This window comes from Malurus melanocephalus, unplaced genomic scaffold (assembly GCF_030028575.1).
Source record: "Malurus melanocephalus ecotype Western Australia unplaced genomic scaffold, MMel_1.1 scaffold_694, whole genome shotgun sequence".
NCBI classification, from domain to species: domain Eukaryota; kingdom Metazoa; phylum Chordata; class Aves; order Passeriformes; family Maluridae; genus Malurus; species Malurus melanocephalus.
This window is the reverse complement of record NW_026623926.1, coordinates 7,219-21,000: the sequence shown is the minus strand read 5'-3', so window position 1 is coordinate 21,000 and position 13,782 is coordinate 7,219. Positions and strand designations below refer to the sequence as shown.

Sequence of the window (13,782 nt, the reverse complement as noted above, 5' to 3'; positions counted from 1 at the left end):
AGGKTATGTGAAAGTGTGCTCCCTTTTCACTCACACAAAAGCAACMGAAAATGGGAAATGGGATCTGAATCACCACCAAGGAGATAACAAACTAATGGCAGCAGGAAACTGTATTTTGCATGTCATTAGACTTCACTGATATGATCAAGCTGGCTTTATTCCCTAGATGCTGACTTTGGCCTGCAAGAGGATGAATAGGTGTCCTGTTAATGAAGTACATGCAAGGTACTGCTGTGGCAAGCATGTGCTTCTTGCCAGAGCCTGAGGCAATGGGTGTAGGATGGCAATTAYAGCTTTGGGAGAGGTAACTTTTGGAAGAATATCTAATGTGCAACCTACAGTTAAATCACATGGCTCAACAGAGCTGGRGAGTAAGGTCAGTGCTAGTCAAAATTATCCACACATTCAAAGTGGCTACCAGATCCTGTTCTCATGTACGTTGTGGGAAACCTCAAAGGTAACATTAGGATTTATTTTGAATTTACATTTTTAGGCATGAGATCCTCTATTTTTTCAAATAAATTTGAATAACATGACTTAAGGTGAATATATGTAGGAATCACTGATGGATTGTGATATTTTCCTTTTGGACAGGGCCAGACATAATTCTGCAGTAGAAAAGGCCGGCTAGCACCTGTATTGACCAGCCAGATGAACCAAAAATCTCTGCTCAAAGCATCTCTTTAGGGAGAGTGGGTAGAAACCAGTGAGTCTGGTCCAGTCCTGTGAGGACAGTATGAAAAAGAAATGAAAAAGCCCCAGCTCTCCTTYCTGATCTGGCCAAAAGCAAGGGTCTGTTTCTCAGGCACATTAAACTCAAGGTGTTTAATGGGAGCCTTTTTCCCACTGTGAACTCCACATGAACCGTTAAAGTAACAAGAGCCGACATCAAGGAAAATGTGCTGCACGTTGGGTCCCTGCAGCGGCTGAGAAAGCAAACAACACKTGCTTCTGTGCAACAGAAAATCTTTATTGGAATGATACCCCAAGGATCCAGAGCTCTCTGCCTGCCTTCCCCTGTGCACAGCAAGCTGTGGCAGCAGCCCTGAGCCCTTCACATCACCCCCAGCCTGCCTTCCTGTCCCAACTGCAGCCACCAGGGCAGCACAGCCCTGCTCAGGAGGTGACAGGAAACCCAGACACCACCGAGAGCAGCATCTGCACGTGTGGGCAGAGCCCCAAGCCCAGGGAAGCTGAGTCAGAGTTTGGGGCCTCAGGGGACCTGGTGAGAAGGGGAGAGTGGGCAGTGGCAGCAGCCTGAAGGGCACACACAGGACAGCACAGAAATTTGGGAAGCGTCTTCTGAGTAGAAGATGGTGGTGGGTTAGACCTGGAAGGAAGGAGCAGCAGAGAGTGGCAGTGAGCTGCCAGCTCCTGTCACAGTCCCTGTCACACCTGGCTGTGGTGCAGTCGTGGAGGATGGCATCCAAATGAGCAGCACGATGAGAGAACAGAACAAACTCTTGACATGGTGATACCCAGCAAGGCAGGGTGGGGAAGGACTCATCCTCATCCTCCTGTCCTGACAAGMCTTCAGATGCAGTATTTCCAAAAGCAAGCTGTGAAGGGGTACAAAAGRAAGATGTTAGCATAGAAGGGGCTTTTTCCAGTTTTCCACTCTGGAGAAGGTTTCAAAAGACCAAAGTCTTGAGCGAGTTGGGGCATGAAGCCAGCTTTGAGGGCACATCCCAACAACCAGCTTTAACATCATATAGCACCTTTAGAAGGTGTTTCTTTTAGCTGCTCATAGTGTAAATGTGGTGTTTAAAAGTTATCTTCATGTTGATGGATTTAAAAGGGTTCTTTTTGCTGTACTTGAGCAACTTMAGGAACCATCTTTTTCTTTCCTGTCTATTGATCAGCAGTTTTGCTGCTTCAGAGGTGTGTGGCTGACTGGAGGAGCAGGGTGCTGACTTCGGGAGATTAGATCTGGTTGTTTTTTTTTTAAAACCCAGTCACTACCACTCTGYTACCAACCATCCTCCAAACAACACTGATCTCTGTGGGATCTTCTAGGAAGACWGAATTAGAGAAGGATGTATATTTTGGTGTTGGGAAAAGTAGCTGGAAAAACCCAGCATGAATCCCATGTGGGTCTCCTATTATCAGGTATTAGAGGAGATTTCTGCCTGGTTTTGAAAGCTGAATCTTGGAGGAAAACTTCTACTGAATCAGCAGTGCTCATGCTGAGACATGAGCTCCTCCCAGRCTGGAAGGACTTTAGATGAAGACAAAGATTCCCTGCTTTCATTTCTGTCAGAGTCTGATTTAAACCTGGCAAAGGGAAGTAGTTTGATCTGTATTAAACCTTCCAGGCTGGTGGGGGCATGAATTACATTAGCCAAATTAATGACAGCCTCCAGGGGTGCTTATAAATTGCACATTGCCTAAGGATCACCTCGGCACTGAAGCAAGCCTTGCACAAAGGGATTTTCTCTTGGCTGTCTGGCACTTGTCAGCTTCCACGTGCACAGAGCATGTGGGCTAGGGGCAGAGCCTCTTTTGTTTTTAGGCCAGATCTGTCATCAGTGGCTTCTGGTTCACAGCTGCTACTGCTTTGTGGAGGAATCCACTGAAAGCCATSGTGAGCAGCATTGTCCATGTGCTTGTCAGGGGCAGCTTCACAGGAGCAGGGGTGCAATGTGCTCCTGAGCCACTGGATACAGACTGGGCAAAGCCTGGACACCAACTGCGGGACATACCAGATCTTAGTTCCCTGCATTCTTGGTTGATTTCCACATCMTTTTTAGCTGTTTTTCAGCAGCAGACAAGTGCTCCTTTTTTCTCGGTGGGGAGGCCCTGACCTTGGCRGAGGGGAATGCCTGCAGTGCACAYGCCTCATTCTGCCTCCAGCATTGCTTTGAGGCCAAAGTGAGGGGTGCACTTTGGGGACATCATGCAGAGCTGCCCCACTCCAGGGCAGGCACTTTTGGCTCACACAACCCCACATTTCCTCTGTGAAAAGCAGGGTGTGACACTGCCTGCCTCCATGGGGTCCTGGGTGTGCAGCCCTGGTGTATCTGCCCCCACAGCAGACAGGGTTGGGCACACAATTCTTCTCAGCCAGCCATCAGAGAGAGCCAGGGCTGCTTGAAAAGCTGCCAACCAGCTGTTTTTCAGCATATTTGGGGCAAGTTTACTGTGACTGTCTTTGTTACACAGAGCAAGCCCTGGAAATGAGAGTGGACAGGATGGCTGCAAGGCCCAAATCCAGAACCTACCGCGTTTTTTGGGCTGGGATGCTGAGAGACTTTCCAAGGCATAGGCCACCTCTGACCCGTCCTCAGTCGAGAGCTGATCCTTCAACTTCTCCAGCTGTTTAAACAGAAACACAGCAGTAAACAAAGGCCCCTGTGTGAGGGGTTCAATAGAGTGCTGGCAGTGCAGGGCAAAGGAGCTACATTAGATTGGCTGACAGCATCACTGGGCTGGAGAGGGTCTTCACTGGAGCAGGACCATTCCAAAAATCTGCCTTTGGAGTGCTCACACCTTCTCTTGCCCTCCTTCATTACACTGCTGGTCTGGTGGCAGTGGTGTAGRCACTCTCTATTGCTTCTCTGCACCACAGAGTGTAAGTCCCTGTGGAGAGGAGGCAGTGCAGAAGGATATTGCACACTAAGAGTCAAAACTGTGCTGGACAGGAGGTGTCCAGGCATCCAGACACTGCAGCAGAGAGCAATCACTGCCCTGGGTCGTCCTTCCTCCCTTTCCCTCACAGTTCTTGCTACCTTCCCTTGGTTATAATGTGGAACCCAGCAGGAATCCAGCATCCATGCAAACTGCTGGAGCAGCTGGACCTGGCCTGAGAAAGGGAAAAAGCATTTCCTCTGCACATGGTGTTTGGGRCACAGTGGGAACCATGCTGCAGACCTTTCCCTGCTCCTGGGCAGTGGCTGTAGGATGGGGACACTCTGTATGTTTGTGCTCTGATAGCCCAGCAGAGCTCTGACCTTGAGTAGGGCTGCTCTTACTAGTAAAGAGTCCAGAAAAGATTCTGTTTTAGGTGGGCAGTGGCTTTCCCTCCACCTTCAACCCATTTCTAATGCAGCCAGCTCATACAATGCCAGGGAAGGCAGCATGACCTCCTCTTCCCATTCCTTCTTCTCCTATGGAGATTCCCTTTGGTGCTTAAYTCTCTCTTGGCTTGGCCATCCCTGGCCTTTCACCGGTGACAGAGGCAGGAGCTGCTCAGCTTTTCCTGTGCCAGTTACAGCCCTGTTCTCCTTTTTTTAACCTGTTCTCCTTTTTTTTTTTTTTTACCTTTTCCAGCTTGTGCAGCTGTGTAGCCCAGGTTCTGCTTTGCTCTTTTCTCKATTCATGCTCACATCACAGCAGCAGGGTTAAGGGTGGCAGGATGCAAAGGGGGAAGGATGGAGCATAAAGACAGCTTACACAATTGTTTAACTACTCATGCAAGTGCATGCATCTRTGTTCTGTGCATTTGCTCCTCTCACCTCTTCAAGCTCTTCAAATTTCTTTGCCAGCTCCCAGTCTGCAAGAGGGGAGAGAGCAACATCAGTACCTGCATTATTTCCTGGAGCTAAAATTAGGTGAGCTTTCCTCATTTGCCCTCTCTTGGGGGTGACAAGCAAAGAACCTAGTTATCCTTTAACTCCTATTAGTGATCTTCAAATGAATGACAGGACAAACAGACAGAAAAACAGGTTTTCTTTGCAGAATCCTATGGGATCTTMTCCTAATTCTCCATTATGAGGGAAGCTTCTTTACTGCTCACCAGGCCATAGGGGAAATGGCCCAATGAGGTCACTTACTGTGTGATACCAATTTGGGTAAAAGTCTTCGCTGCTTTTTGGTTTTTATCCTGCTAACTGCAAATCTCTAATGMTGCCTTTTCTGTCACTGGCTTTTCCATGAAATCCCATTGCTCCCTTTTGGACTTGTTTATCCTCACATTACCCATGCAGGCAGAAGTCAGAAGACACAAATTTAGCCTATCGTAACTTACTGATTTTTAAGTCAGCTAAGATCCAGGCTGGCAGAGTGGAGCAATGGGAAAAGTCACATAGCAGGAAGTGCATGGAGTCCACACTTCTAAATGTTMGGGGAGCATGAGGACCTGGGCCCAGCCCCACAGATCAGACTCAGAGATTTTAAGGCTAATCAGTTCTGTACTACTGTCAAAAAAATGATGCAGGTGGATGAATGAACTGCCCTGAGATATCCCATGAAGGAGGAGGGCAGAGTTAGGTGCCTAGGAACAGGGTCTAAAACCTCCAGCAGAACTGAGAAGGGCTGGATTGGCAATAGGGAAAGCTGCAGGGGTGGGGAATTTCAGTGTCACTGCTCGTGAGGACTGAGGTACCTTATTCCAGACTCAAACTGGTGTCAAAACCAATTAATTTTTTAAAAAGACAGATGAGCTCAGTCAAAGCTGAGTGACTGTCTACAATAGTTCTGGGTGGGGAGTGCAAAGTGATCCACTGGTTTTAAGTGTTAGTTTGGGAAAAAAATGCACTAAAATAAGCAGAAGAGCCAGGAAAGAGCTAAAGAATGTTTTGCAAGGCCCCACAAGCAAGCCAGAAAACAGCCCTGGAGCTGCCTCTTTTCTGTGTTCTTAACGTGGCAGCAGRCATCTGGATCATCAGGGGGATTTAAGGCATAATTCCCCTTGATTTCAGATTTCAGATAAGACTTCAGCACACGGACACATTGCCAGACTTGGGCTTTTTATTTTTTTTTTTTAATGTTTGAAATTAAGCAGGAGGGTGCCAAGAAAGAGCTGACTGTCCTCTTGGCTTCCTCAAGAAACAATTCTGTTGAAAAATGCTGAGTATTTTCTGACATTCACCAACAGTAAAAGCAGCAGTTCCTAAGCAAATCTATTACATCAGAATTTGGTTTGAGAGATGGGATGGAGGTGGGGATGGGGTCAGCAGGAGTGGGCTCTGCTCCTGGTACTATCAACAATGACCTCAGGCAGATTCCTCCAAAGTACATCTTTACACACCCATAAGGTAGAGACAGACAGACCCTGACATATCTGTAAGTCAAAAATGTGACTTAAGAAAAATTATTATTATTATACACATTTTYACCCCTTTCGGAGTTTCAAGTGCCTGTTTTGGCTCGACTTTTTGCAGACTGTAAGTTTGGCCAATGACTGSTCTGAATAGAAAATGAACAGTGGTTGAAATTTGGAACAGATTATCTCAGACAGGGAGAAGGAAGTTAATTTATGGATGAAGCCTTGAGAAACTGCCTGCTGTAAATCCTCTGTCTGTGCTCTGCTCAGAGATTCATTATATTCAATTGTCTGGCATAAAATGCAGCCTTTCCTCTAGGAGTAATAAGTGCAATAATCCATAAACCTATCATAAAAATGTTATTTCTTGAATGCATCCCCTTTGCAAGAAGAATGCCTTTGTTAGTATAAGGGCTTGATTTATTTATGTTTATTTATTTGTCCCAGGCTTGTTTAACCACTGCCTTGCTGCCTTAACAAGGGTCCAGGGAAGAGCACTGAGTGAGTTTGATAAATGGATTTTCATAACAACATTTTTGCTGGGCCCCATTCTCAGATGTTTTCACAGGGAAGGGCAGTTTCCTGCTCCGAGCCCACCACATCCAGCCCAAASCCTCCCCTGGCTGCAGTGGCCGTGGGAATAGCTGACCTCTGTAATCCATTTGGTGCCTCATGTCAGGRAAAGCCCAAGTTTCTCCCCAGCAGGTCTGAGTGCAGCCACATGGGGGTGGCTGTTAAATTTGGACAGGAAGAGCCTCCCCCTGGCMTGTCTTTGGTGTCTGTGTGGGAAAAGCCCATTCATTGTCTCAAACTCCCCCAGCAGCAGCAGGGCTTAGGTCCAGGCAGGAGCTGCCACTGCCCTGATCCCAAACTGCACCGAGGGATCTCACCCACGTGTTCTCTAGAAAATCTCAGGGCAATCCCCCTGCCCCAAATGCTCACGAAATGCTGCTGGTTCCAGCAYGTCTCAAAGACACTGAGCTGTCTCTCAAAAGCACACAAGGCTGTCTGGGGTGTGAGTGGAGAGCTGATTCCCAAAGCTGATCCACGCCCTGGGCATTGCACAAAACATCTCAGGGATAGTCAGGGCACAGGGACTGAGCAGAAATATTTCTTGTTTTTACTTAGATACACACACATGTCCCCAGCAAAATGCTGGGTGTCTAAGGATCTAGGGTACTGTTTTTTTGGCAGCTTTACTTTGCATTGCAAAAGCAGGTCCAGGAGCCCCGTGATGGAGAGCACCTGGCATTAATCACATGCAGGCACCATACAGAGTGCTGCTTCCACTTTCTGAGCAGTYGGTATTTCTGAGGAACCTGAGTAGCAGGTTCCTTGCATTCATGCACACACAGATTCGAGAAGCAGAGTCTCCCCTCCCCTCCACTTACCGATATTTTCTGGCCTCCGCCATGCGTATTTCTTATTAAGAAGCAGAGTCAGCAATGTGTCCTGGTGATTTGTGTCTTCTCTCTCTGGAAGCACTCGGTTCTCTGCAGCACATAAAACACATCTTTCTCAAGCTCATCAAATTAAGAATCAATTAATCAATTGGTGCACTTAATCTCTTAATCAAATTAAGAAGCCTAAGAAGTGGAAGGAAAATGTCTCCTGTGAGCGCTCATCAGGGTGGCAGGAGCTCGGTGGAAAGGGAAGGTGTGTGAGCACAGAATCAAATGTCCAGGCAGTGAGGGCTGCACAGTGAAGGGTGTGGGATGGGGAGCTGTCCCTGCCAGCCCCGGGCTGCTGGCCAGTTCCACTGCAGCCTCATCAGCACGAGTGGCTGCAGAGAGCTGGAGMCATCACCGTGATTTACACAGTCCCGAGCTCTCACAAGGCGAGGGGAGTGGGTGCTTCTGCAAAACCAGACAGGAACTCATGGCATCCTCCCTTTTCAATGCTGCAGGTGCTCCCCTCTCTCTCCATGCACCTTCCCAGGGCTGACAGAGGTGGGAATTCCCTCCTCATGGGTAGCACAGCTGAAAAGCCCTGCAGCCCCACAGCCCATTCCTGTGCTCACTCAGCCTTGGGGCTGCTCTGTCCCATTAACAATGGTACTGAAGGATCCTTCCTGAACAGAGCTTGAGTGTGGAAGAACTTACAGCAAGGCCAAGAAGAATTTGTCCTAGAAAAATCTCTCTGAACTGCTGTCCTAAAGTAATTTAGATCTCTCTAAGAGGCCCCTTTAGGGCACTTTCTCAGTGGTTTTACTTTAGTGGTTGTGGCTATGCCCTCAAATGARTGGTTGTGAAGGTCAAGGGTTCAGCAGAAACCAACAGACACAGGGGATGGGACTAATCAGTGCCCTGAAGGCTCTGAGACCCTCCCAGCTCTGCTCAACAGATTTCTGGAATAATCTGAAATTAGAATGTTGCACTGAATTTTGAGAATGACAGAACAGGAGCCAGACTTTATAGGGAGAGTGACCATTCAAAAAGATCTTAGGTCTGAACAGCCCCACCCCACACCCACACCCCACAAAGCCCTAGAAGGTGCCTACAGAATCCCATGGAAAATACAAAGATTTTTTTACAGAAATTATACAGAAAGGCTTATTTTCTCTTCTTCCAGGAACTTTAGGACTTCTGCTCAGTGCAGTCTCACACAGTTGTCAGCCCTACAGAGCTCTGAGGGGATGAACACAATTATTCCTGATACACATGAAACAAAACAGCGTACCAGACGAGCCTGAAGGATGCTCAAGAGTTTGTGGGAATCAGCTCCATTAACAAACGTCACATAAATCTGCAGAAGCTKAGGGATGCTGGCCAAAGGGATGCTCCAAGTATTTGGCCAGACTCAGCCCTGCCTCACGCTGCGGCTGAAGCCGCTGGTCCCGATTGTGATCTCTGGAAATAAACCCAGGGGAGTGAGCAGAGCAACCTGCAGTTAGCACAGAGTGCCATAAACCTCATTCCTAAGCCTGAAGGACAGTTATAATTTTAAAATAGCTACTTTTAGTTGTTYGGGGGATTTGCTACAGGGAAAAATAATACAACACTATAAACACTCCAGTAAAAGCTAAATTGAAGCAGGATTTAGATAGAGTGGCCTGGGGAATGTTTTGGTTGTAATTACAAAAATAAATAGGTGGTATAAGAGGAAAAATAATTTGAAAAGCAATGTTATTTTAAAGCCTATATTTAGCTGCTCCTTTTTTTTTTTTCCCCTACTGCCAAGTATCTTTAAGAAAGAGCACTAAAGAGTGACATTTCCCTGAAGTATAAATTCAAGTTAAGATTAAATTATGGGAGAAGTACATATAAGAAGAAGTTCTGTGAAGAAAAAAAAGTTCAGCATCACCGTACTACTGACATTTATGAGCTGTCAAATCTCATATGGTACATACTGGAATTGCTCCTCTCTGATATTTTAATAGGTTTTTTTGTAAAAAAAAAAAAAAATTCTTATGTGAGAGAAAGCGCTACTCTTACCAGATTTCACCAGATCTGTTATTTTCCCTGATTAGCAGAATGTGTCAAACAGCCAGCTGCAGATCAGGACAGCTTTATCATGAACAAGTCCCTTTCTAGCACCGATGTTAACCAATTGCTTGGTACAGATTGAGGTCCATTTTGGTTTTATTCCCAGAGAAGTGAGCATTGCATTGGTCATGGCAAGCAGCAAAGCAAAAAGATAATCACCTACCTGTGCTGTGCAGTCCGTATTGCAGCTTACCTTGGAGTAAAAAAGGGTCTCCATGCGTGGACGGGACACACAGAGTCATGGTCAAGATGGTCAGCACTGCCAGACACAGCTGGGCAGAGCACATCCTCTCCATGTTCCCAGTGCCCAAAAGCATCCTTCCTTCAGGCACGGTGGAGGACTTCAATGCAACCAGCGCCAGATGAGCTCACTTTTAAGAGGCAGTGGATGTGCCGTGATTGCAAATGGCCTTTGGAGGAGGGGAGAAAAATATCTCTTGAGATATAATTCAACCTGTCAATATGATTCACTCCGTTGGGAGTGGACAGAACAACCCAGTAACATATGTCAGATGGAACCTGTTCAATATATCTCATATCAGACTGATCTAATGAGATCTGATGTTCCCACAGGCGTGCACCATTCACGCACGTTGGTATACATTCCATACATACATACATTAAAAATACTTTTTCAGGGCTGCTGCTTTAACAGAGTTCAGGCATGAGGACTCCCACATTAACAAGGAAGATTTGTCTAATGWACAAGCTGCCTTATTTTACCAGTTCGGACAGAATCAGGTTAATGGGGTTTTGTAATTTATCATCTCACTTCCTAGTGCCTATATTAATTAATGTGAGATATAATGAGTGCTGAAGTGGTGGGAAATAGAGGGGGAGAGCTCTTTTCCTTTAACTGATTGGAGAATGTTGAGTGTGTCTTGCTCACTGTGACTTATGGCTTTGTCAACGGGAAAGGCATCACACCCTATTTTGGGATTATGTCTGAGTGGGGGAGTGCAGATTTGGCAGTAGATATGGAATACGTCAAGGATGGGCAAGAGTCGTCAGTTTTTTTCTTGAGGGAAAAAAAAAAGAAGTGGAAGGTCAGATGCTGGTTCTGGCTACACAGTCTTGTTTTATAATTTTAGAGCRAAGTACTGAGACACACTGCACATATTCCATATCTGCTCAGGCCATGACTACATCTTGGTTTGACTTCCTTTTGTTGTCTGTCCATCACTATTGATTGGGGACCTGCTACTACTTTTCTACAACTTTACCGAGAAAAAGATTGTACACAGTAACAGTGCTAGGCTTTGTTCTTTACTTCTCCTCTTCCTGCAGAACTGAATCATYTGTACTTGTGGTCTAAGCCCGGCCAGGAACTAAGCACCAGAGAGTTGCCAGCTCACTCCCCCCATGGTGGGAYGGGGGAGAGGATCAGGGCAAGCTCTGAATTGTACGTACACTCCTAGTGACTCACTGTGTGTGCTTTTTTGGCACCAGATCACCCAAGATAGCTTCATCTGATGGCACCTGCACTTCATCTCAGCTAAAAGACAGGATCATTGCCATGTTTGGGCTTTTGGCTTCTGGTCCTCAGCTCTCCCTACTACTTGCTATGCCTTGGACAGATATTGAATTATAAGCCTTTTAATAACCCTTGTAATAGTTTATTTTTTAATATATTATTAAGAACAATTGAGAGGGAGAAACTCAGATTTTTTTTCAGGACACACCTATAAAAATTAATGTGATGTTTCCAATAATGAAAACTTCTCTACTGAGAAAATATCCCAAAATTTTCCCTGGAGATGTAATATAGATAAATTAACCAAACCTGTCATTTCTCTCAGATTTGTGAACAAGGAAACAGCCATCTGAAGTGCTCCCTTCTTCACAAAACTCTTTTTGGACTGAAGGACACCTATGTTCTACCAGAAAACTTTTCCAGCCACCTCTGTCTCTCTAATGCACCAGTTTCAAACTGGTCAGAGGTGAGCAGCCCCCATGAGGCCATAACTTGATGAGCATCACTTTGCACAGTAGTCCAGTGTTTCGAGCTCTGGCTCAAAACTATATCTTTAAGGAAAGGCCAGGTCCATTTTAATTTAGTGCTAAATGGGTAAATCTCAGTCTGTCATGAGATCTGTGAAATTCACTTTGCCTGGATACAGAAGGTGGGTTTCTCCATCTCATCTAAGTTTATGCCAAATCCACAGATCTCTGACTGCTTTTCCCTACCTTTGGCTGCAAGATCTCATGGTCTATTGGCAGGCTCTTTCAGGAAGTTGAGTTATTCCTGGGATTTGGATTTCTTCTTACACTGCAGAGAAACTTCAGTTCTGGATCATTGCAACTGTTCAGCCCCCAAGATAACTCATGTATAGAGTGTGCCAGACCTTTCAAGTGGTGGCTGTGGTGAAGGTGGGGAGCTGCCATGCCATATTTACATGTGAAAAGGAAGATGATTGGCAATGCTGTGAGGAGGGGATGGTCTCAGGGAATAGGTTGGTGGAGAGATTTCACTAATGGAATTTTTGTATTTTTTGAAGTTAGGAGATAGTTGATTTGCACTGTCAGGCTTTTCTAAGACTCCAACCTGGAAAATTTCTTTGCTTTTAGCCCATTAATCCAGGTGCTGAAAACATTACATTTTATTTTGTTCTTATGTATTTTATTCTCAACAGGGAAACATCATAGTCTCTGTATTCTTTTTGTTACTTCACTCATTGATAATGTCTGATAACTGATAATGTCATTGATAATCATCCACTGAGCACTTGTGTCTGGAGTTCAAGGATAGCAAGGACATGAAGATGTGAGCTCCATCTCTACCTCCCATGGTCTTGGCCTAAGCCCCTTCAGGCAGAAGATTCTCTTTTCAAAAAGCTATGCAGGCCTCAGGTAACCCAACACAACCAAACTGGAATTTTTCAGGGGTCAACAAACCCAATTAGAAGACAGGAACAGAGAAGACTTGGCTAAATCAGGTGCCACCAAATCCAGCTGCACCAGCTCTGAGTGTGAGAAATGTCAGTGCCTGGAGGGTGTTGATGGTCCTGAGAACCCTCAGGTGGGGCCAAGTCATTTCTATGCTGGGGCAAACCTGAGAGAACAAAGCCCACTCCAGATTATTTAAAGCACCACTGGAAGGTGCTCAGATATTCTGCTGATGTGTGGTGCAAAGTCCCAAACAGAGCAACTTGACTGCAAAGAATAATTAAGATATTGTGCTCATTAGCCAGGAGACTAACTCCCCTTGCAGCTTCCTGAGAGGAGGGAGTGCATAATGGGGAGATGTAGTTATAAAATGAGATTTTCTGTTCCTTAGGGGACTGTTAAAACCAGTCAATATTTATGAAGCTTTTAGTCTGACTCACACAATTTGTTCCCCCTTCTATGTGCTTGTCTTTGGGGCTCAGCTGTTGCTTGTCCTGTTCCTGATACTGAATTAGAAGCTGTGGTTCAACTGTATCCTTGCTTAAAGAAAGGAGAGGGAAAGGTCCAAGGCAGTGTGTGGAGCAGCTCAGCTGTCACCTCACCAAAGGTAACCAAGGGTCACACAGAGGTGAGCATAACCAGCTCACATCCGATGGGCATCATGCTAAAGATAACCATCTCCTTGAGGTTAAGGCTGTGCAGGGTAAGATGTGAAGCTGGGATGCCTGCCTGGCTTTCACTTCCRCTCCRGGGCTGGCCAGGAAACCATTCAACWTCTCAGAGAGCAAGCCAGCTCCAAAGTGTCACCCTGGAGTGGGGGACTGAAAGGGTAAATCAGGAATGTAAAGGTGTTGAATGTGGGAGTAGGCAGCCTGTGGAGAAAATGGAGCAGAGGCAGTCGTGGTACAGCTCTCAGTTCAGCCTCTTAATGTGCAGCTGAAGCACCTCCTCCAGACTCAGCCTCCCTGCTGGCTGGAGTGACTTGGCTGAGGTTCCTGGTGAGGAGAGGAAGGCAATATAGAAACCTCTTCTGCTTTGAAATGTGCCGTGACCTTCTGGTCTCAAAGACTTCTGCAGTGATGGCCCTAAAGGGTAAATATTGGTGTGCCTGTGTAGCACTAATGTGATCCCCATGCCAGGACAGTGTCCTGAAGAGGCATGGTCTGGAATGACCTGGTTATAGCACCAGATTCACCCTGAGCTCGATCCCTCTCTGTTCTGATTTACCTTCTGCAAGCCCAGAGTTCATCCTGGATGATGAATGTAGGTGATGCATATATTACTTTGTGCAACATAGCCATAAAGACAAGGCTGGATAATTCCCTGCTAAAAATACTGGTCAGGCCACTTTTAAGGTAGTGGAGGTCAACTTTATCTGCTAACAGTGCCAACCTTCACTGCCATTCCCCTTTCTCTCCCTGCGCTCAG

The 13,782-nt window shown here is 46.1% G+C and overlaps 1 protein-coding gene across 1 annotated transcript; it reads right to left on the bottom strand.

The window, feature by feature from the left end:
- Positions 1-967: 967 nt before the first annotated feature.
- On the bottom strand, positions 968-9,862 carry UTS2B (urotensin 2B). The gene is made up of 5 exons (XM_057384264.1): positions 9,662-9,862; positions 7,375-7,476; positions 4,455-4,492; positions 3,222-3,315; positions 968-1,559 (listed from the first exon to the last, which is right to left on the bottom strand). Exons 1-5 carry the CDS (start codon positions 9,783-9,785, stop codon positions 1,534-1,536), a joined length of 384 nt encoding a protein of 127 aa, XP_057240247.1. The 5' UTR covers positions 9,786-9,862; the 3' UTR covers positions 968-1,533.
- Between the last annotated feature and the right edge of the window lie 3,920 nt (positions 9,863-13,782).